We start from the raw sequence: 24,532 nt of genomic DNA on the forward strand, positions 1-24,532 counted from the left end.
CCTATAAAAACCTCTTTAATAATATGTTTCTATCATATCCCCTCTTTTCCACTATCAACTAGCTTTTGCAACCCACAAACCTTCAATCTGTTCTCCTATAAGAAATATTCCATAGACTTGTCACATTCTTAGTCATTATTTCTGGATCCTCTTCACTATCTCCTCATGCCATTAAATCCAAGCAACCGAATCTGTTTACAGTAATCAAGATTATCCTCATTAAAATTTCACAAAAAGGGATAATAACCTGTCCCTGCTTGTCATTGTGTTTTTGAGCATCCAAGTTATCTGATGAGCTGTTTTAACTATCTTTATAATATGTCCTCTGAACTTCAACTCCTTCTCCACAATCATCCAACCAAAACCCTGGTCTTATCAATTCCATGTAATCCAGGAAGTGTAGTATACAATAGTACACAGTTTATGATTATTCTTACCAAACTGTGCATTACCTTACACTTTGCCATATTAAACTATTAGCCATTATCCTTTTCCCATATTGCTAGTCTATTTAAGTAATCTTGAAGTATCTCTCCATCATCTTCATTGACTCTCACTCTTTCCAGTTTTGCATCATAGTGTACACTAGGAAACCAGTGTATACCAGGATATCCTATGTCACTGATATCAAAATTAAATAGCAACTGCTTGAGTACATAGCAATGAGCAAAATGAGCAACATTTTCTTTTTCTGAACTCTCTCTCACTTAATGATGCTGTTCAGTCATCTAATTACTCCCTGGTTTATCCTTCTGAGTCTGGTTATACTGTCTGAAAGTGCTTTTTTCAAATATCCCTTTGACTATTTCCCATACACTGCTAACATCTTTCCTCTCCAGATTCTTATGCCACTATACTATTGCTCTAAGATTGCTCATTTTGTTATAATTACCTAGTTTGAAATTCCACATGTAATCACCTTCTTAACTGAAAATTCCACATCTGGCAATCTCTCGGGTCAAGACCACAATCAGAGGCAATGTCACTACTTTGGTTACTGTCAAGTTCTCTGATGTTATCTAGATCCAGTACTGGTAAGTATATGAGATCGTTACTTGAGAGGGGATGTAAATCTCCTATCAGCTGTATAAATTCCATTTCCTGTCCTTTTTTGTGGCGTTTTCTTCTTCCAGTCTGTTTCCATAGTTGAAGTCCTGCATACTACTTGCCTGCATTCATTTTGCTAATCTGTTCAGTGCATGCCATTCACATTTCCTCTTGCAACCCCCCCCACTCCAAATTATAGCAGAAATGAACCATATATTTCAACCTGTTATCTTCTGTCTCACACTAAATGGCCTCAAATACACTGTACTCTGAATCACTGTTTTAGATTTCAGTTCTTCTGCTATTGTTTTATCCTAGAGAGGATTAGTAAAGGAATGTTTCCTATGTTTTGTTTATTGTTGGAATTTTTATAATTCCCAAATTTAGATTTCAAAGACAAGAGTGTGAGAGAGAAAGTGTTTTCTTTTACAATTTTCCATAGCGCAATTTGAAGAACGACGATACATGGCACCCTTCGATTGGAATAGGATTAAGTTCGATTCTCGTCACGACGGGAGGAATCTTTATCTGGACAATTTTCAATCGAAAGTGAGTTAGCCGATCTCATACGGAGGTAGCAGGGTTTTTTCTCCCGGAAACTCGGGTTTTTCATCCTGCATATACAGACAAATCAGCCCATCAGAACACATGAAATTTATAGACATAGAATACCAGTTGTGGTGGTGGCGGTGGGCGGTAGATGGTGCTGACGGAGATGATTTGTAGCAGAGGTTCGGGGTAGTGGTTGAGACAGCTGTAGGTGTCCTCTCGCGATGAGTCTTCGGACTCCTTGAAGGTGTCAGGAATAATAATAATAATAATAATAATTGTTTGTATAGTTATTTAATTAAACATTGTTTCTTTTGGTATTACAATTTCTCGTCTTATTTTAGAGGAAAAAATAAGTGAATGTAATATATCAGTTTCAATAATTTGGGGAAAACTAGTTTTGTTTTCAAATAGATGAATATATTGAGAAGAAACCAGAGACTTTAAAAGATACTTGTGGTACAAACCTAACCTACAACACCTACAACCTATATAACTGAGAAGAACTTAAGTGGTTTAAACTGGTTTGGACAAAAAATAATAAACACACATGAACCACAAAACAAAATGATTTACTGATCACCATTTAACACTATCATTAGTAAAAATCCTCCCTATCTCCTCTTCCCTCTGTCATCTCTGAAAGCAATAGACCTGTATTCATCATCCCCTATCAGCAGTCTCACTAATGCCTAATAACTTTTGGCCAAGTTGAACTAATAATGCTACTCCCTCCCCCCCTTCAGATTCTTCTGCCATTAACATACAGTTTGAAGCTGAACTTGATTGCACATTGAATGATAGTACATAGATAATACCAGTGGTACACCCAGGGGGGGAAAGGGGCCCTGGTGCCCCTCCAAAGAAAAAGGAAAAAACACTAGAAAAATTTTCAAAAATCTTTTCCTAATTAAAATTCAATTTTTTAATTTATGTTGTGTCATGTCTTCTATTTCTATACTACTTATGAATTAGCGATCATCGCAGATGTTCAGTTATAGGTCATATGCGATTTGTAGTGTGTATTCTCAAATAGTCTACTCAACTCGCCCCCCCCCCCCCAAAGTTAAATCCCGAGTACGCTATTGGATAATACAGTACATAGTCATACTCTATAAGGTGTTATTTCTTAGTAATACCATAAGTATTATTTAAGGTATTACTTAGCATTGAAATAAATGATCCAGAAAATTCTACCATACATACTCCAAAAAGAGAGCTCTGTATTAATTGCACTAGTGTTATAAACTCGGTTAAAACATTTTTGATTACTTTGTCTACATACATACTTGTATTATTTCAAGGATTCACAATGTTAGTATTCACTTGGTGGGGAAATTTTGGTGAAAGTTGAGGAGATAAGCGACCTTGAAGGTAGTGGACAAGGATCTGAATTTTGAGGTCACATTGCACATGTTGCGAAGACATCATATCAGATTATGGTAATGATGCAGAGGACCTTAACTTATAGAAATAGAGGTTCTGGTTCTATTGTATGATGCTTTGATCAAGCCTCATATGGGTTATTGTGTACAGATTTGGTCTCCTCGTTTTCATGGCAATGAGGATATATTAGAAAGGGCACAGAGAAAACAAAGGTTGTAACTAGTCTTTGAGATGTGGGATATGAGGACAAATGGAGATTGCAAAGCCTTGTAAATAGGAGGAAGGAGGGGATAAAATTGAGACATTTAAGCTGATAAAGAGTTATCAGGTTAATGAGAAAGAATTTTTTTGTAGAATGTGAGGAGGAGGGGGAACAAGAGGACATACCTGTAAGCTGTATAAGGAGGGTGTGAGCATAAGGAGCAGGTCTTTGGTTTGTAAAGATAAGGAGTAAATTTAGGGGATTTAGTAATGTGTGATGATAGAAACTCATAAGATATTATAATAGTTTAAAAAATTGATGCAAAGGAAATTTTTCAATATATGCCAAATAGAGAACTAGGGGTCATCCATGGAAGTTGTATAAGAATGTGGTTAGTAAGGGTGTGTGGACTAGATTTTTGGCATGGAGAGTGGTGAATGAGTGAAATGGATTGCCAGAATTAGTTGTGAGTGCACTGACAGTAAATGAATTTAAGAAGAGGTATGATAGGTTCAGGCCTGTTTCTACATTTCAAAATGTAGAAACAGGCCAAAATGGAAAAGAGGGGCCCCTGAAAGTTAGTAAAATTTATGGAAATTTTAAATGGAAGAATATCTGGTTAATTAATTAATTAAATCAAATATGAAAAATATTTATGCACATAAATAAACAAGTATGCTCTTTAGCATCAATTTAAGTAAAGGGAAAAATTATTAAAAAAAATGAGTTGGGGGAAGTGGAAGATCGACCGTGAGATGCGGTGATTAATACCCTTGGGGGTAATGGGTAAGTGCCTCCGTAGCGCAATTGGAAGAACGACGGTACATTGCGCCCTTCGATTGGAATAGGCCTAAGTTCGATTCTCGTCGCGACGGGAGGAATCTTTATCTACACGATTTCAATCGAAGGTGAGTTAGCCGATCTCATACGGAAGTAGCAGGGTTTTTCTCCCGGAAACTCGGGTTTTTCATCCCGCATACAGACAAATCTGCCCTTCAGAACACACGCAATTTACAGACAAAAAATAGTAGTTGTGGTGGCAGGTAGATGGCGTTGATGGAGATCATTGGTAGTAGAGGTTCGCTGTAGTGGCTGAGACAGCTGTAGGTGTCCTCCCGCGATGAGTCTTCGGACTCCTTGGAGGTGTCAGGAATAATAATAATAATAATAATAGAATGTACATGATATATTATTTTATTATGTAAGTACATATTATCATATAAATACGCCAGAACAATGATTTATTTAATAATATAAATAATAATATAAAAATATGAAAAAATATCAATTTTTACTATAAAGAATATATTAAAGAATATATTTAATATATTAAAGAACCTTGATGCTAACACTGCCATTGGGTTAGATGGCATATCGGCCCATGTGTTACGAGAATGTGCAAGAGAATTAGCAACTCCTCTAACCAGAATGTTTAATTTAAGCCTCAGTTCTGGTAAAGTGCCAATAGAGTGGAAAGAGGGGAAAATAGTTCCATTGCACAAGGGAGGCTCTAAGACTGAAGTTGCAAATTATAGACCAATCAATATATCTGGGGTGGTGGTTAAGATTTTGGAGAAATTGGTTAAAATTAGAATTCAGGACTGGGTGGACAGCAATATGATACTTTATAAGGGGCAGCATGGTTTTGTGAAGGGTAGGTCTTGCTTAAGTAATTTGCTTACGTTCTATAATAAAGTAACAGTGGAGTTGGATAAAGGAAATCCTTACTCAGTGATACTGCTTGACTTTGCAAAGGCTTCTGACAGGATTCCTCATGGAACTCTGTTACATAAATTAGAGCAAATGGGTTTGGATCCGAAGATGGTGATTTGGATTAAAGGATGGCTGGTGGACAGATATCAAAGAGTGGTTTACGGAGGAGCTGAGTCCAGGAAAAGGCAAGTGACTAGTGGTGTACCTCAGGGTTCAGTTCTTGGTCCTCTATTGTTTAATTTGTACATCAATGATATTGGAAATACCTTGAATGGAAATATCCACTTGTTTGCTGATGATGCAAAATTGGGAAGAGCGATAATCAATTCAAATGATGTGGATATTTTACAGGATGACTTAAATAGGCTGACGGTATGGGCTGAGGTAAATGGCTCAGTCCATACCGTCACCTTACACTTAGCCACATCAGTTCAACGTGGCTAAGTGTAAGGTGATGCACTTCGGGAGGATGACATCGCATGCTGTATACTATATTAACGGAACTGAACTGCAGGAAGTTGATGAGACAAGAGACTTGGTAATTATTGTGGGCAGAGAACTTAAGTTTAAAGGGCATATTGCAAAGATTGCCAAAACATCACATCAAATTACATGGTTGTTGAGGAACACACTAACAAGCAGGGATAGGGAAGTTATTGTTCCACTCTATAAGACATTAATAAGGCCACATTTGGACTATTGTGCACGGATCTGGTCGCCAGGATTTCTTGGTGATGCGGAAGTGGTGGAGAGGGTTCAGAGGCGGGTTACAAAGATTGTTGCAGGTCTATGGGACGTTCCCTATGATAATAGATTGATGATCTGTGGGCTCCAAAAACTAGCTGATAGACGTAGGAGAGGAGATATGATAGAGGTATTTAAATTGTTAAAGGGATTTTACAGGATTGATACTGATGATATTCTTAAGACCAGTGCAGGATGTGAGAGAACGAGAGGCCATCCCTGGAGATTGTGTAAGAGTGTGGTTAACAAGGGTGTTAGGACTAGATTTTTTACTTGGAGGGTTGTGAATGGGTGGAATGCTTTGCCAGAGGTGGTTGTGAATGCTTCAACTGTGAATGAATTTAAGGAGAGGTATGACAGGTATTGTGTAAATAATGGTTAGTGTGTCAATGTCGGGTCTCCCAGATCCACCGGAACATAAATATCCCCTACATCTCTCTACTACTACGTGGAGAGATGTAGGGGATATACAGCAAGCCGGAAATTATGAAGGTAATGACCACTGGAAACATAAAAACCGAAAGCCATCCTAACACTCAATGACGAATAACCACTTCTTCCCACTCAGGGCGAGCTAAAATAGCTCACAAATCTCTCCCATCACTGCTCCCGAAACAGACAACAGGGAATATGAAAAGCATCACGCTTCACCCTCTGCGCCATATATGGCCTGCGTCCTCCTGCATCCTTGTTATCTTCCAGGTCTACCTGCTTACTGATGAGACCTCAAAAAAGGTTGAAACTGGTCTGGGTAGTGACCTCTCCTCATAATGTAATTACAGTATTACATCCCTGGGGGCTGTGATTTTACATTATGAGAAAAATATTAAGGATAGTGAGGGAGCTTGCTCCACCTTTGATTCGAGTTGCCTTGGTGTTGCACTACCAATTGGTTAGTTACACTTGGATTTGCCGATAGTTTTTCGGTATGAAACTCATAGATCTTAGTCCGAGTTCTTAGAGTTTCGCTTACTGGCAGTTAAACATCAAAAGATTTATATCTGACTTCATTGTTTATTAATTTTAAATGTAAACTATTCTGAATGTTTATTTTTTCAAGTTCTTTATATATTTTTTACAATAGAATTAGTTGAGGAAGAAATAAATTCAAGATTTAAAGATTTTAATAAAACTTTTATATTTATATTAAAGAATATAAATATAAATTTTTTCTTTAATATAAATATCGTTTATATTAAAGAAAAATATAAACGACCACGAATTTAGACATCTCCCATATTTATTAAAAATTTTTGAACAAAATCAAGAAATGCTTCGCTATGATTTAAAAGGAAATAGAATTAGTTGAGGAAGAAATAAATTCAAGATTTAAAGATTTTAATAAAACTGAAATGATTGTATATTTTATCAATAATCCATTTCAAGAAAACTTGAACATCAAAGAAATTTCAAATAAAATTAGTGGGCTGTTTGATATAAATATATTTAAATTATAAAATATATGATATATTTAAATTATATATAAAATTAGTGGGCTGTTTGATATATATATATATATATATATAATTGCTGTATTAGTTGGTTTAGATGCGTAGATGTCTTCATAAAGAATTTTTCTGCTAAGGAACGTAGTAGTGGAGAGATGTAGGGGATATTTATGTTCCGGTGGATCTGGGCATTCCTGATGAACCACGGGGCATCCAGAATCATTCACAGGCATTTGTTCTGTAGTCTTTGTAGCTTGAGGATGTTTGTCTTGGAGGTATGGCTCCAGGCTGGGGAGGCGTATATAACTGTGGGATCGATCACTGTCTTTTACAGTAGAATTTTATTTCTTGAGCTTAGTTTGCTGTGTCTGTTGATCAAGTGGTATAGCAGGGCGATAACTTTTGAAGCTTTGGTGCATGTGCTCTTGATGTGGCTGTTGAAGCATAATCGCTTATCGAGAAGTATTCCGAGTTTTTTTGCTTCAGTTTTCCAGGAAATTTTAGTGTTGAACAGGGTGATGTCTCCTTTGGGGGATGCTCGTCTTCTTGTGAAGAGTATCATTTTGCTTTTCTGGGGGTTTAATTGTAGTCGCCAGTCTTTAAACCATTTTTCTAGATTCAGGATGGTGTCTTGTAGTTTTTTGGTAACGAGATGTGGTTGGCGAGATCTGGCTAGAATAGCCGTGTCATCTGCATAAAGGGCAATGGTGGATGTGAGAGGATTTTGAGGGGTGTCTGCCATATAGATGTTGAACAGGATCGGGGCTAGGAGTGATCCTTGAGGAACTCCAGCAAGAATTTTCCGTTGGGTTGAGACTGTTTCATTGATTTTGACTTGCATCCTTCTGTTGGAGAGGTATGATGTATGAGAGGTAAAAAGAATCCTAGGGAGTTTTTTCGATATGTAGCCAGCAAAAGAAAGAATGATTATGGAAGGATGACATTGATTGGAGGAAATGGTATAAAGACAGCTGTTGCAGAATGTGTGGTGGAGATACTTAATGAGCAGTTCATAAAGATCTTTCAATCTTGTGAATGTGACTTCATGGAGAGATTAAGAGCAGTTGATGATGGGGAGGAGAGACTGACTGTAAGTGAGCAAGAGGTGTTTGGGGAGTTGAGTAAACTAGATGTAAATAAGGCTGTGGGACTTGATAATATATCACCGCGTATTCTGAAGGAATGTGCCAGAGAGTTGACACCTGCCTTGACATATTTTTTTAATACGAGTCTTGCACTTGGTCAAGTCCCTAAAGAGTGGAAGGAGGGCAAGATTGTGCCACTTCATAAAGGAGGTGATCGAACTCAAGCATCAAACTATAGGCCTATCTGTGTGTCAGGTGTTGTGGTTAAGTTGTTGGAGAAGCTTGTGAGAACTAGGATCCAGAGTTGGGTTGACAACAATGGTATAATCTTTGATGGACAGCATGGATTTGCTAAAGGGAGGTCGTGTTTTAGTAATCTACTTACTTATTACAATAAAGTGACTGCTTCCTTGGACAGAGGAGAAGGATACACAGTAATATACTTGGATTTCGCAAAAGCTTTTGATAGAGTACCTCATGATAAGTTGACAGTCAAACTAGAGCAGATGGGGTTGGATATTAGATTAGTGCATTGGATTGGAGACTGGCTATCTGATAGGTATCAACAAGTTGTGTATGGGGGTGCAATATCCAGGAAAAGGAAAGTCACTAGTGGAGTGCCTCAGGGATCTGTTTTAGGGCCATTACTGTTTAACTTGTATATTAATGATATTGGCGAAGATTTGGATGGAGATATTCAGTTGTTTGCAGATGATGCAAAGTTGGGACGAACCATAAAGAATAGTGAAGAGGTTGCGGCCTTGCAAGAAGACTTGAATAAATTGAGTGATTGGGCAAGCAAATGGGGATGTGAGTTCAATGTTGCAAAATGTAAGGTTTTAAAATTTGGAAAACAAAGATGGGATGCAGAATTTATGCTTGGTGAGAATATATTGTTGGAAGTAGAGGAAATAAGAGATCTGGGAGTGATAGTGGATAAGGATCTAAAATTTAGGGGTCACATCGCCAAAATTGTGAAGACAACACAAAGACTTCTGGGAATGATGAGGAGGACACTGACGTGTAGAAGTAGGGAGATTCTTGTTCCATTGTATAAGGCTTTGATTAGGCCACACATGGACTATTGTGCCCAGATTTGGTCACCTGGTTTTCAGAAGGATGAAGAGATGTTGGAAAGGGTCCAAAGGCGACTGACTAAGGTAGTTTTCTGACCTCTGGAATGTCGAGTATGAGGAAAGATTGAAAAGATGTAATTTGCAGAGACTAGTGGAGAGAAGGAAGAGGGGAGATATGATAGAGACCTACAAGTTGGTAAGGGGTTGCTATAGGATCAATGGTGGAGAAGTTCTACAGCGAATAGTGGGAGATCAGGGGAGAACCAGAGGTCATCCCTGGAAACTGTATAAAGAGGGTGTGAGTAGGGGAGTGAGAGGCAGGTTTTTTTCGTGCAGAGTTGTGAATGATTGGAATGCCTTGCCTGAGAGTGTGGTGTCTGCAAGGAGTTTAAATGTGTTTAAGACCCGGTATGATGAGATGTGTGTGAGATAAAAGGACCTCCTAGATGAGTCTTTGACTCCATGAGGTCTTGATTAATAATAATAATAATACACCTGATCAAATTTTCCATTTGATCAGGTGTATCATGTTTAGTGGAAGGTTAGCGATGATAAGTTTGTAGAGGAGGCCTTGGTGCCAGATCTTATCGAAGGCCTTTGAGATGTCTAGGAAGACGGCTCCAGTGTGTTGATTCCAATTAAATCCTGTGGTGATGTATTCTACCAGTCTATGGATTTGATGGGTGGTGTTGTGATTTTGATGGAAGCCAAATTGTTCTTCTGGAATGATATTTAGTTGATTGACATGATCTTGGAGTCTCATGAGGATGATTTTCTCAGCTATTTTCCCTAAATTGGATAGCAGGCTGATGGGTCGGTAATTTTCAGGTAGGTGTGGGTCTTTGCCTGGTTTGTGAATTGGGATGATGTCAGCTATTTTCCATGACTGGGGGAAGTGCTGCCATTTGAGGATGGAGTTTATGAAGTTTGCCAGATGTGCTATGGCTTTGCATGGTAGTGCCTTGATGACTTGGTTAGTGTTGCCGTCAGGGCCTGGGGCTTTTTTATCTTGAGATGGTTGATGATGCCGATTATTTCGGTAGGTGAGGTAGGCATTATAGGACTTGGATTGACATCGGGACGATTTACTGTGAACCTGACTTTACGATGGATCTTGTATACATGGCTGATGTTTAGGTTCTCATACGCAGGAGTGCATTGTTTCTCTAGGTTTCTTGCTATGGCTTCAGCTTTGTCAGCATCTGTGTATGCAAGGTGCTGTTTTGCTTGTAGAGGGGGGAGGGATTTGTGCTTGTTCCTGAGGTTGTTTAGGAATTTCAATATAGAATGATCTGCTGTGGAGATGGAGGTGAGCTTGTTGTCCCATTGTTGGTTCCTGTGGTTCTAGAGAGCTTCTCGGACCGATTTGTTTAATCTGTTGAGGGCTGTTTTGTCCTGGGGAGCACGAGTGTTGTGATATCTTTTTCTTTGTCTGTTTTTTTTTCCCTTATTAAGTCCATGATTTCTTCCAGGAGACAATTTTGTTTGTGGGTAATCGTGGATACTGTGGCTGCTGTTATGGCTTTATTGATTTGATTGGTGAGGTTCTTTATTGCCGTGTCTATTTCTTCCTTGGCTTTTATATGGGGAACCGGACCAATGTGTTCTGGTAGCACTTTCCTAAGTTTCTCCCAGATTATGGAGGTTTGGGGGGGGGGGGGTGACTGGTCTTTGTTCTCTAAGTGAAGTAGGATTGGGTTGTGGTCTGATGATAATTCGTTCAGAGCTTGAATGTTGTGCTGGAATTTTTTGTTGTGTAGAATGGCGATGTCTAGGATGTTGGCTGTGCCAGCTGGGCCGTGGTGGGTTGGTTCAGTGGGTCCTGTTACGGCAGCGTTGTTTAATACTGTGTAGCTGAAGAGGATACGGCCATTTTTATTTGTGGTTCTGCTGTTCCAGGAGGGATGTTTGGAGTTTAAGTCCCCAGCGACGATGATGGATTCATTTGTGCCTAGTACAGCATCCAAGTCAGAAAATAGCAGGGTCTTAGCAGGGGAGTTGTAGGCGGCATAGATTTTAAATCTTCTAGTTGAATTTGTGTGGACTTCGACACCGGTGAGTTCTAGGTTGGAGGTTGGGGGGGGGGGGTGAGTATTCCATTGTGCCTGATGCAGTTCCTGATAAATATGGCTGTACCACCACCTCTGTAGTCCAGTCGGTCATTTCTATATAGTGTGTAGCCTCTCAGTTTTGGATTGTCTGCAGGTCTTAGATGAGTTTCATTAATTAGGATGACATCAGGGTTGTATCCGTGAGAGAATTCTTGAAGCTCCAGTGTCTTGTTTTTTAGGCCATTAGCGTCCCAAGCGGCGATCTGTAGCGAGTCTGGGAGTAATCTAGTTTTATCCATTAACAAGCATTGATAATATGGTTTGAGTTTCTTTTAGAAATCTTTTTGTGGAGTTTGGTGAAGGGTTTGACTTACTGAAGTCTTGAAGCATGTTTGCCAATGAGGCTGTGATGACTGTTGTCATGTTTGGAAGAATTTGGTCCTGCTGGATATCTTTGGATGAGCGGGCTACTTCGGCGTATGTCCTGCTTCGACGGTGGCTTTCCAGACTGTTGGTATTTTCCATTTGTGAGAGCTGGTATTTTGTTGTCTTTTGTTGAGTGTCAGGCAACTGGGGAGCTGTCAATTCTGGTGCCTGTGGGCAGGGTTGAGAGATCTGTTTCCTTTAGTTGTCTGTTTTATTCTTAGGGTAGTGACTGCAGCCTCTGTAGTTTGCCGGGTGGGGGCCCCCGCAGTTCGCGCATTTGTCTGGTGAGGTCCTGGGTTTTGAGCAGGTTGCTGTGGGGTAGTTTTGCCCACATCTGAAGCATTTGTAGTCTGCTCTGCAGAGTTTCTGTGCGTATCTGTACTTCTGACATCTGTAGCACTGGCCTGACAAGGCTCTTTTTCTTAGTGCTGGAAAAATAGTGGTTCTGTTGTGATTTTCAGACCACAGATCGTTGTTAAGTTGTATATGTACTTGTGTGTGTTGGGTATCTCAACGAGTACTAGGGGCATTGGACTCTTGTCAGCCCATAGCATTCTACTAACTGCTAACCTTGACAGGTGGGAGATCGTGGAGGCAGAGGTCTTCAGTAATTTCATCTGTGCAGATGTTTTCTGTTACTCCCCTGAGTACAACTTTTAGGTTTTTCTCCGACTTCAGTGAGTAAGTATGATATTTAATATTTGACTCATCCATGGTTTTTGTGAGGAGTCTGTAGTCGCCTACTGTGGCAGGTCTTAGATGAGTTTAACTGGCATATAATATTTAACTGGCAGTTAAACATCAAAAGATTTATATCTCCTTCATTATTATTAAGGTTGCCAGAAAATTAGCCATTTGGCTTTCAGTCTATGTTATAATATACAGGCACACCTTTATGGCATTCGTATAGTGAAGGTATGTAAGTTCTTTTCACTTAAACCTTGTTATCTTCCAGGTCTACCTACTCACTGATGAGACCTCAAAAAAGGTTGAAACCGGTCTGGGTAGTGACCTCTCCTCATGTAATTACAGTATTACATCCCATAGGGGCTGTGTTTTTACATTATGAGACAATATCAAGGATAGTGAGGGAGCTTGCTCCACCTTTGATTCGAGTTGCCTTGGTGTTGCACTACCAAGTGGTTATTTACACTTGGATTTGTCGATAGTTTTTTGGTATGAAACTCATAGATCTTAGTCTGAGTTCTTAGAGTTTCGCTTACTGGCAGTCAAACATCAAAAGATTTATATCTCCTTCATTATTATTAAGGTTGCCAGAAAAATAGCCATTTGGCTTTCAAACAATGAAGTCATTTAGAAGTATGCACATGAAAAATTCCCAATATTAACCGATATTGCGCAAAAAATTCTGTCCTGTTTCGGATCGACATACTTGTTAGAATCCGCTTTTTCAAATATGACCGTCATAAAAATCAGTTAAGAAACCAAATTACAAATGATCATTTGGATGATTGTCTGCGATTGGCCACTTCTTCATCATATCAACTCTGACTATGAAAATATTGCAAGGTCCAAACAATGCCAAATTTCACATTAACTTTTTTTTTTTTTTTTTAATCAACCAGCCTTTCCTGTAACTTGTGAGTTTGTAATCAATCTGTTGTTTTTTCTAACTTTGGTTTTCCAAAATAGAGAAATAAATATTTTATTCCAATAATTTTTTTTTTGTATTAAAATAATTAAAAGTGATAAATACATTTTTGAATACACGAATAAAGTATTTAGTTATGCATTTTTTTTAGTTGTTTATTTCTGCATAATCAGATATCAGGTTGGGGGAACGTGATCTATATAAGAGAGTAGATCGCCGATTAACTTAAATATAAGAGAGTTAGATCGCCGAATAACTTAAATATAAGAGAGTTAGATCGCTGAATAACTTTTTATAGAAAAATAGCTCGCGTAGTAAAAAAGGTTGAACACCACTGCCATATAATAATAATAATAATAATAAATGGAGTTATTATTTATATAGATGTATCTAATGGTATCTGAAGTACTGCAATAAAATATGTTTAACTATATGCATTTTACAGGCTCTCTAACTAGTATTTACTGTTGAATTATTTAATCTCTTTCAGGGATTAACATCTCACTTGGTATTTGCAATAGGAGCTGCTGCATTAGGTTCATCCTTCCAGCATGGCTACAATACAGGAGTTGTCAATGCTCCACAAGAGGTGGGTGATTTTTATAACTTATATAAGTAATTGCTTTTAAATGATATTCTGGTAATTTTTCAGTAATCTCCCCATTGTGTCATTATATAAGCTTATTTGCATATTGTCTTATAAATTATGGAATGTGGCTCCTTTTTCAGATGTTTTGTCTAGATGAATGAGTTGAGGAGCTCAAACTGCTAAGTAGGCATGGCAAACCTGAGATACTTGAGCTAGACCTGATATTATATCCTACAGTATGCACTTGGTATATTATAAAAAATGTAGACTGATTTCTTCTACTCTCTTTCTCTCGTACTTCTAACCCCCCCCCTCCCAAGTGCAGTTTCTTTGTTTCAGGGAAACAAAGAAACTGCCAACATATCTATAGTGGAGTACAAGAGGACTAGAGAGCAAGAGCAGGAATATCATTCATGATTAACAGATCCCTTAAAGACAATATCAATAACTATAAATACTGGAATGAATAAATATTACAACTCAGGTTGAAACTTAATAAAGGATATTAAGTTTAATTATTATTATTATTCAGGCCTCCATGGAGTCAAAAGACTGATCGTGGGAGGTCCTTCCTAAGAACATAAAGTCTGTCAAGACTCATCGAGGGGAGGGCCCCCCCTAATTGACCGTTCTCACTCTCACCACCCCATCAGGCAACGAATTCCACAGTTCAACGACCCTCCATGCAAAGAAACCACTCCTCATCCTCTTGCTCACAGTTTCCTTTCTTAACTTCCAGGGCTGGCCTCTTGTCATCACTCCTTCCCGCTGTTCAACCAAGCGAAAGAACTCCCCAGTGTCAACCCTGTAACCACCTCTCAACAGTTTAAAAGTCTCAATCATATCACCTCTCCTCCTTCTTCTATCCACCCAACTCAGCAGTCCACATCTCCTCAGCCGATCCTCATAACCAAAATTGTACAGTCCTGAAACCATCTTTGTCATCTGTCTTTGTATCCTTTCCATAGTTAATTTATCCCCTTCAAATTGTGGGGACCAAATCTGAGAACAATAGTCCAAGTGTGGTCTGATCAGAGACTTATACAACGGAATGATAACCCTCTTATCTCTGCAGGTCAGTGTCCTTCTCATAATTGCAGCAATCCTCTGTGTTACCTTCACCACCTTTGCAATATGTCCCCTAAACTTCAGGTTTCTATCAGTCATCAACCCCAGATCTCTTGTCTCCCTTACTTCCTCCAGTATAACTCCTCCCATAGAGTATGCAGCATCCCATCGATGTTTCCCAAACCTCAAAACCTTACATTTTGCTGCATTAAAATTAACTGACACCCCCATTCATTTGCCATCTATCTAGCTTATTCAAATCCTCTTGCAGGGCTACCACATCTGCACTATTACTAATAATCCTTCCCAGCTTTGCATCATCTGCAAACAACTGAATATCCCCTTGCAATCCACTGCCAATGTCATTGATATAAAAGTAAAACAATATAGGTCCTAGTACTGAGCCTTGTGGGATCCCACTTGTAACCCTCTGCCTCCTTGAAACTGCTCCACCATACGCCAAACCTGAATCCAGTTGACCAATGTGACATCCATGTGCTGCAACTTAAATATCAGCTTATCATGTGGCACCCTGTCAAATGCCTTTGCTAAGTCTAAGAAAATTGCAATATATGCCTTTCCCTCATTTAATGTTCTTGTAACTTTATTATAAAAGGCTAGCATATTGATAAAACAAAAGCGCTCTTTCACAAATCCATGTTGACTCTCACAGATAACATTACCCTCATCTGCCCAATGTTGTATACGGTCCCTCACTACTTTCTCCAAGATCTTAACAACTACTGATGACACGCAGACTGGCCTATAATAAGACACTTCCATTCTGTTACCACCCTTATGCAATGGCACTATCTTGCCTTCCTTCCATTCCCTGGGCACCTTTGCCAAAGCCAGACTTTCATTGAAAAGCCAGGTTAAAGGCACTGTCAATTCCCTGGCACATTCTCTCAAAACTCGTGGTGAAATACCATCCAGTTCCACAGCTTTACTGACATCCAGAGTACTCAGTATCTGAAACACACTCTCCTCCTGTACCTCTAAACCTCGAACCAGCCCTATCCCTCTACCATTAAAACTGACGCCTCTAAGATGAAATACTCCAATAAAGTGTTCATTGAACAATTCCACAGTGTCCTCTGCATCAGTCACTCTTCCCATTTTTATACCACAATATCATTCTTCCACAGTCATTTCTCCTCCTACTGGCCACATAGCTAAAATATTCCTTAGGATTTTGAATCTTAGGGCCAATCTCCTCTCATATTCCAGTTTCGCTTTCCATACCACATTAGTCACTCTTCTGGCCTGTGTCTTATATTCATTCATCCTCTCTTCACCTGTCTCCTTATATCTCTTCCATAGCCTCTTTTTCACATGAAATTCCTGCTTAATATTGTTTGTCATCCACTTTACTCCAAATTGTGTCCTCTTCTGCACTCGTGGTATACAACTTACCATTGCTGCTAACAAATATTCTTTCATAATTTCCCACACACTAATGATATCCCGGCCTTCCAATTCCTCCCTCCATGAAACTTCCCAAAGCTGACGTCTAAGACTATTATAATCACCTGCTTTATAATTCCACATAAGTTCCCGTCTCTTTGATACTCCTGCATGTCTATTCATTTTCCAAGTCAAAACCATATGGTCACTCTCTCCAACTGGTGGGAGATATGTCATCTGAGTTATTATCAACTCTTCTGATGCTATAACCAAATCCAAAACTCTTGAACCTCTTGTTCCCTCTATTAGATGCTGCGTAAGACATTTGTCTCTCAAGAATTCTAGAAATTCCATTCCCCTATTGCTACATGCATCTTCCTCTCTCCAATTTATGCTACTGTTAAAGTTAAAATCTCCCATAACAATTATTTTTCTTGCACTTGCCAAACTTAGCTGTCTAAACATCTCCTGGTCCCCATCCTCTGTGCTCCTGGGTCTGTAGCAACACCCCACTAAATATCCTGTCTTGCCTACCTCTACCTCACACCATACACTCTCAAAATCATTTGTCTCACTTCCTTCCAAAGCCTCCACTCTTAGAGGACATAGGTCATCACTTATCATAAGCAGTACCCCACCACCATGCTTTCCCCTCCTATCCTGACGAAAAATGCTATACCCAGCGACTTCTATTCCTGTTATTATATCCCCTTCTGTCAACCACGTCTCAGTGATCCCAATAATTTTTGGCCAGGCTGATGCTATCGGCGCCACCAATTCCTCTCCCTTATTCCGGATACTCCTGGCATTAGTATAAAGCATTTAAATGCCATTGTTTCTATACCTAGCATTATCCCTTCTAGACTCCACTGGGCTTAGTGTTACCTGACATTGTCTCCCTTCTCCCAAGTATCCATTCCCACAAGAAGCCACCGCTGCTATCATCCTCTCTGGGACACACTGACTCGTTCAGAACAGCAATCTCTCCAGATGCCTACGTCCTTCCTCATTCAAATGTAAGCGGTCTCTCGCATACAATTCCTCTCTTTCCTCAAACGCACTCCAAGCATCCACATATACCAGTCCTCTCTTATCACACATTATGCCATTCAATATCACTGCTCTTCTGCTCAGCTCATCATTATCATACCTAGGCAACACACACACTATTTTTCCTCTCTCTGTCTACTTCTGTACAGCCTCAAGCAAAAATCTCATATCTGTCGCTACCTGACTTACATTACCACTCAAGTCATTTGTTCCTACCATCGCAATCATCTCATTCACCCTTTCACCTCTCTTAATTGCCACCCTTCCCATTGTTCCTCCTGGCAAACACTCCTCATGCATCCTATCTTGAACACCACGGATCATTGAGTTGCCATACATTATACCTCTTACCATTCTCTCTCTCTCTCTCTACTATTGTTTCCATTCTCTCCTCTTCTTTCATTCCCATAGGTCTCTCTCATTCCCTCTCCTCTACTGCTATTCTCTCTTGTAGCATTCCCATACCTCTCTCTCTCTCCTACTGTTTTCATTCTCCCCTCTTCTAGCACTCCTGTACATCTCTCTCTCATTCCTTCTCTCCTACTGTTTCTATTTTCTCCACTTCTTGCACTTCCATATCCCTCTCTCATTCCATCTTTTCTACTGTTTCCACCCTCTCGTCTTCTAGCATTCCCATACCTCCCTCTCATTCCATCTCTCCTACTGTTTCCATTCTCTCGTCTGCCAGCATTCCCATATCTCTTTCTCATTCCCTCTCTTCTACTGTTTCCATTCTCTCCTCTTCTAGCACCCACATACCTCTCACTCATTCCCTCTCTTCTGTTTACTTTCCCTCCTCTTCTAACACTCCCAAATTTCTCTCTCTCTCCTCCACTCTGATTTGGCTTGCATTTATCTCTTCCATTCTCCTAATCTTATCTTTCATACTTCTGCTCTCATTCACAAGACATTCCACCTCCTCTTTCAACTCATCTATCTCCCTCTGCAGGTCAGTCACTCTTAATCTAAATTCACTTTCCCAAACAAAACCATCTCCTAAACTTTCACAGTCACTCACGACTTCCACACTATCAACTATTATTTTCTCATTAATATATATATTTTTTTCATTCTCTCCTATCACACTACTTGTCTTCCTACATTCATTCCCCGTTCCTGGAGCAACAAGGTCGGATATTGATAATTCGAATGCACTTATTTCCTCCCACTGCCTGCATTTTGCGCACATACACTCTCCGCTCTCTTTCACAAGCCACATATCTAATTCCCAAGACGCATACATGCCGCAAGTACTGCATGCCACAAAGTCCCTTATGATATTGCTTATAATAGAGTTCTTAAATGGTGGAGGACTTGGCGATATGCCACTTGCAACTGCAGCTGAATCCGTCATCATTCCTTACTGCCGAGTAGCGCAATCGTTAATTATTCAATTAATAAATTCCGTTAAATAAATGAGAAAAAAAGTACAAACAATTACAAGCAAAACAAAACATTTAAGTACACTAAATAAAATGAAATATAACTAAATACAGTAATGAAAACTTAGCTTCGTTTTGTCTTCCACCGTTATGCATTCGATTCCAACGGTAACCAAAATATATTATATCGCGACAGAACTAACTTCCAAAAAACAACCACTGAAGTACACTCGTATTCAGAGAAACAATTTAGCACTCAAAAACGTAGAAAAACGGGGGGAAAAATGGACTATTCACCGATTAAAAATCACTTTCTTCTCCTCTAATTTGTGTCATTTGGTGGATAATAGTGAATGAGTGGTGGAGACAGTTGTAGAGCAGGTGTCCTCCCTCGATGACTCTTTGGACTCCTTGGAGGTGTCAAATAATTATAATAATAATAATAAATGATATAGGAAATAACCTAAAAGGAAATATTCAGTTGTTTGCTGATGATGCAAAATTAGGTAGAGTAATAGTTAATCAAGGCGATGTGGAGAGCTTGCAAGAAGATTTAAATAGGCCGTCAGTATGGGCAAAAGTTAATGGGTATCAGTTTAATGTCAAGAAATGTAAAATTATGCATTTTGGAATAAATAGATGACAAGCTGTGTATGACATTGATGGCACTGCACTCCAGGAAATAGATGAAGCTATCAATTTAGTGGAAGTGGTAGACAGAGAGTTAAAGTTTATAGGACATATTGATAAGGTTGCTGAAGTAACCCATAAGATTACCTGTCTATTGAAGAACACATTAACAAGTAGAGATAAGGAAGTTGTTATTCCTCTTAATAAGGCCTTGATACGTCCACTTCTGGATTACTGTGCTCAAGTCTCTCCCCCCCCCCCCCCGGCTTCTTGGGGATGAAGAAGCAGTGGAGAGGATTATTTAGAGGCAAGTGACCAAGATGGTGAATGGCCTGTGGAATGTTCCCTATGAGGATAAATTGAAGGTATGGATTGCAGAAGTTGGTTTGATAGGAGAAAAAAGGGGATATGATAGAAACATTTTTTGATTACCTTAATCTGAAGGTCGAAACATCGGGTAATTAAAATAGTTATTTATAACGCAGTTGTAGATTCCATAATTGATCTAAAATGAATGCTGATCACCATGTAACACTAAAGGAAAGGATTCTAAAATGAAAAAAAAATGAATAGAAACATTTAAGTTGCTTAAAAGGTTTTATAGGATGGATGCAGGGGAAATGTTTCAGCACTTGGCTAGAGGGACCAGATCAAGGGGGTCATCCCTGGAAGTTGAATAAAGTTGTGGATATTAGGGGTGTGAGGACTAGAATTTTTGCTTAGAGAGTTGTGAATGAGTGGAATGGGTTGCCAGAGTCAGTTGTGAGTGCTTTGTCTGTTAATGAATTTAAGTAGAGGTACGATAGATTGTGTGGATAGATTGGGTCTCCAGTGATGAGTCTTCGGACTCCATGGAGGTGCCTGTATAATAATAATAATATCTCACAATTCTCGGATTATATGTTCATGAGGAGGGAAGAAAAGAAGAAAGTTTGGACTTCTATAACCAACTCCAAAATATAACACAGAAAATAAACAAAAATGACATGTTATTACTGCTGGGTAATTTAAAGAGGTAAGAGCCAGTTTTTCTCTCACAGAGCAGTGAGTAAATGGAACAGGTTGTCTGTTGAAGTAGTGAATGAATTTAAGAGAATGACAGCTGGTGAGTGGTGTATGGCTTCCAGTGATGATTCTTGATTCCATGGAGATCTGATGATGATGATGATGATAATAATAATTTAACAGGAAATATCAAATTGTTTGCTGATGATGTAAAATTGGGTAAAGCATAGTTAAAAATAATATAGAGATCCTAAAGGTTGTGTAAATAGAATGGCATAAGGGTAAAAGGATAATGGCTTCCAGTTTAATGTAGCATTGTGTAAGGTTGTACACTGTTGGATGAAGATACCACAAGCCATGTAGTAGTAATAATAGTAGTAAATTGCTGGAACTGGACTGTGCAAATTGATAGTGGCTAGGAATAGTAATTGTGGACAGGGAGTTAAAATCCACAAGGCATATTGCAGAAGTAGCCACATACTCATAGAATAAGAATTAGAAGAATTTTTTTCATATGGCACATGACATTTCACATGAAAAAAAGGAGAAAAACTAGTGGTTAATCCCTGTAAATTGTGCAAGCGTGTGGTTAGGACAGGCATGAGGACTACATTTTTTTGCTTGGGCAGTGAAGAATGGTTTGTTAGAGTTGGTTATAAGTACTTTGTCAGTGAATGAGTTCAAAGAGAAATATGCTATGTATTGGGTGGGTAAATTCAGGTGCAGGAGTTCTTCAATAAGTCTCTAACTCCATATTAAGAAAATAATAATAATAATCTTGTCCATTCCACATAAGATTTTTTTTTTAATCCCCAAGTGCTCAAGTTTATAAAGTAATCTTCCATGCAGTATTTTGTCAAATGTCCTAGTGAGGTCCATTGATATCCTAGTGTATCTATTTCCCTTTTACAAATCTGCCATTAGCAGTATCAGTTAAAGTTTGGGCGTTCGTTTATTTTTTTTCTCTTATTAACAAGAAATGTGTGGAGTAGAAGGGCTGGTGGATTTATTTTATTACAAATATCTCTGATATCATTAAATCTCTTTCTCTCTCTCTCTCTCTCTCTCTCTCTCTGTGTAGCATTTCATATAATTTATTTTCAGAATCACTTTGCTTTCACTAGCAACAGCCAGAATTTCTAACCACAGTAAAGTAGCTGAAGTGGTTGACAAAAGATAAGCAAAAAAGATAATCATAGCAGTGTGAGATTAACAAGAACCATTCACAAAAACTGTTTAGCAAAATATTTAATGATATCAGAACCTTTATTTGCCTGTTTTGCAATTTTTTGCATTTTTTTACATTTTGTTGTACTTAATTTGTAAGCTGAAACATTTATACATTGTAAATTAATTTTTTCATTATAGATTGTGGAAGCATTTATCAATGAGACATATATGGGAAGGTTTGGTGAAGATCCAGGAAGTAGTACAGTAAAACTTATCTTTTCCATTTTGGTATCAATTTTCTGTATAGGAGGAATGTTCGGTGCTCTGGCAACTGCATATGTATCTGAAAAATTTGGTCGTAAAGGTGGTTTGCTTTGGAATAATGTTTTAGTTTTAATTGCTGCTGTTTTAATGGGCTTCTCAAAGCTTGCAAAATCCTATGAAATGATCATTCTAGGAAGGTTCTTTATTGGAGTAAATTCAGGTAAATATTTCAGACCAGTTAATGAGATAATATTACTTATAGGAAGATGATTGATAGGATTAATTACTACTAAAGGATGGATAAAATATTTTACTGCTTAAGATGAAAACTAATGTACATATTTCAATTTAATGTTTTTTAAAAATATAATTAAGTTTTTAAACTAATGCTCTATAACATACAAATCCACGTCGGTCTTCCCTCTAAAGAATTTAACTCTGTATGGTATTAATTCATGTTTAATGATTTTAAGGCAGAAAGTGATTTAGTCCTGAACTTTATTGTTATAAATATATAAGCAAAGAAAGTGATTTTTTTTTTTTTTTTTTTTATGTGACACCTCCAAGGAGTCCGAAGACTCATCACGGGAGGACACCTACTGTACACACTCTCCGTCCCCATCAGTACACCAAACCTCTACTACCAATAATCAACATCAGCGCCATCTACTTGTCACTACCACCACTACCACAGCTAGTATTTTTTTGTCTGTAAATTGTGTGTGTTCTGAAGGGCTGATTTGTCTTTATGCGGGAGGAAAAACCCGAGTTTCCAGGAGAAAAAAACCTTGCTACCTCCGTATGAGATCGGCTAACTCACCTTCGATTGAAAACATCCATATAAAGATCCTCCCATCATGATGAGAATCGAACTTAGGCCTTTTCCAATCGAAGGGTGCAGGTGTGGTTTATTATTATAAATTACCTTGATGGACCTGTGTTTCACTCAGGATTTCTCCATGAGTGCAGGTCACAAAAATGCCTCCAACGATCTCGATCTTGAGCCCCTCTCTTCCATGTTATACCCATAGATTTCACTAGTGGATCTTCCCATCTTGTAGGTGGTCTTCCTGGTTTTCTCTTTATTCTTGGTTGCCAGTTGAGTATTCTATATGTCCATCTGTTATCTTTGAGTCTGGCTATGTGACCTGCCCATCTCATCTTGCTTTCATATACTGCAGTTACTACATCTTTTATGCCTGATCTCTTTCTTAGTTCCGGTTTTCTAACATGTTCCATTCTTCTGATGTTACAAATCCTGTGTTCTATTGCACGCTGAGTTATTCTGAGTCGTGTTCCATGTTTCTGATCCATATGTGAGTGATGGAAGAATATCACTATTAAATAGTTTTGCCTTCGGAGAGATGTCAAGATTTGGATCAGCAAATGTTTCTTTTAGTCTGTTGAATGATAGCCATGTAGCTTTCTTTCTTTTTGCTAGTTCTTCAGATAAATCGTTATTAATTTTTATTGTTTATTCTCGTAGACAGGCTTATACGTTGGTTATGTTATTAAAACACTTAAGGAATTGAACAATGTAGTTAAGGATATAAATTCAATTAAACTATTACTATTATTACTATTATTACGGGCAACTCCAGGGAGTCATTAGACTCATCGAGGGAGGCCCAAATCATATTCATCACAACTATTCGACATTCATACAGTATCTATCATACCTTGCCTTAAACTCATTCACTGTCACAGCATCCACCACAGACTCAGGGAGCGCATTCCACTCATTCACTACTCTAAAAGTAAAGAACCCAGCTCTAACACCTTTACTAACCACACTTTTGCCCAGTTTCCATGGATGTCCCCTAGTCCTCCCACAATCAGCCCTGTTCTCAAAAATATCTTCTGAATTAATTTTATAGAAACCCTTCAGTAATTTGAATGTCTCAATCATATCTCCCCTCCTCCGCCTATCAACCAATTTTTGCAACCCACAAATCCTCAACCTGTTCTCATACGGTTCATTCCACAGACCTGTTATCATCTTGGTCACTCGTCTCTGGATCCTCTCCACCTCCTCCCCATCAAGAAGAAACCTAGGTGACCAAATCTAGCCACAGTAGTCGAGATGGGGTCTTATCAAGGCTCGATACAGAGGAACAATAACCTGCTTGTCTCTGCTTGTCAACGTATTCTTCAGCAACCAAGTGATTTGATGAGCTGATTTGGCCACTTTTGCAATGTGTCCCCTAAATTTCAATTCCTTGTCCACCAACACTTCTAAATCTCGTGGCTCATCAATTTCCTGGAGCACGGTTCCACCAATGCAGTAAACTGCCGCCAATCTTTTCACCCCAAAATGCATAACCTTACATTTTGCCACATTAAATTGACATCCATTCTCCTTAGCCCAGACCTCCAATCTATTCAAATCATCCTGCAAAATTTTGACGTCATCTGCATTAACTATTGCCCTACCCAACTTCGCATCATCCGCAAACAAATGAACTGTTCCTCTCAGATCCTTTCCTATATCATTTATGAACAAATTAAACAGCAGTGGCCCAAGAACAGATCCTTGTGGCACACCACTAGTCACAGGCCGTCTTGTGGACTCTACTCCTGAGTAAACCACTCTCTGATATCTCTCCGTCAAACACCCTCCTATCCATC

The 24,532-nt window shown here is 38.7% G+C and overlaps 1 protein-coding gene across 5 annotated transcripts in view; it reads left to right on the top strand.

The window, feature by feature from the left end:
• Nucleotides 1-24,532, top strand: part of LOC150107595 (solute carrier family 2, facilitated glucose transporter member 1-like) — a 274,124-nt gene that overhangs the window by 127,586 nt on the left and 122,006 nt on the right. For all 5 annotated transcript variants that reach the window (XM_090391411.1, XM_090391410.1, XM_090391412.1 and 2 more), the window contains 2 exons: nucleotides 13,830-13,928; nucleotides 21,839-22,124. In XM_090391411.1, the coding sequence (XP_090247537.1) occupies nucleotides 13,830-13,928; nucleotides 21,839-22,124 (385 nt within the window). The remainder of the gene's footprint in view (nucleotides 1-13,829; nucleotides 13,929-21,838; nucleotides 22,125-24,532) is intronic.

Source organism: Typopeltis vanoorti, chromosome 4 (genome assembly GCF_054136105.1).
Source record: "Typopeltis vanoorti isolate ZY-2024b chromosome 4, IOZ_Tvanoo_1.0, whole genome shotgun sequence".
Taxonomy (NCBI): Eukaryota; Metazoa; Arthropoda; class Arachnida; order Uropygi; family Thelyphonidae; genus Typopeltis; species Typopeltis vanoorti.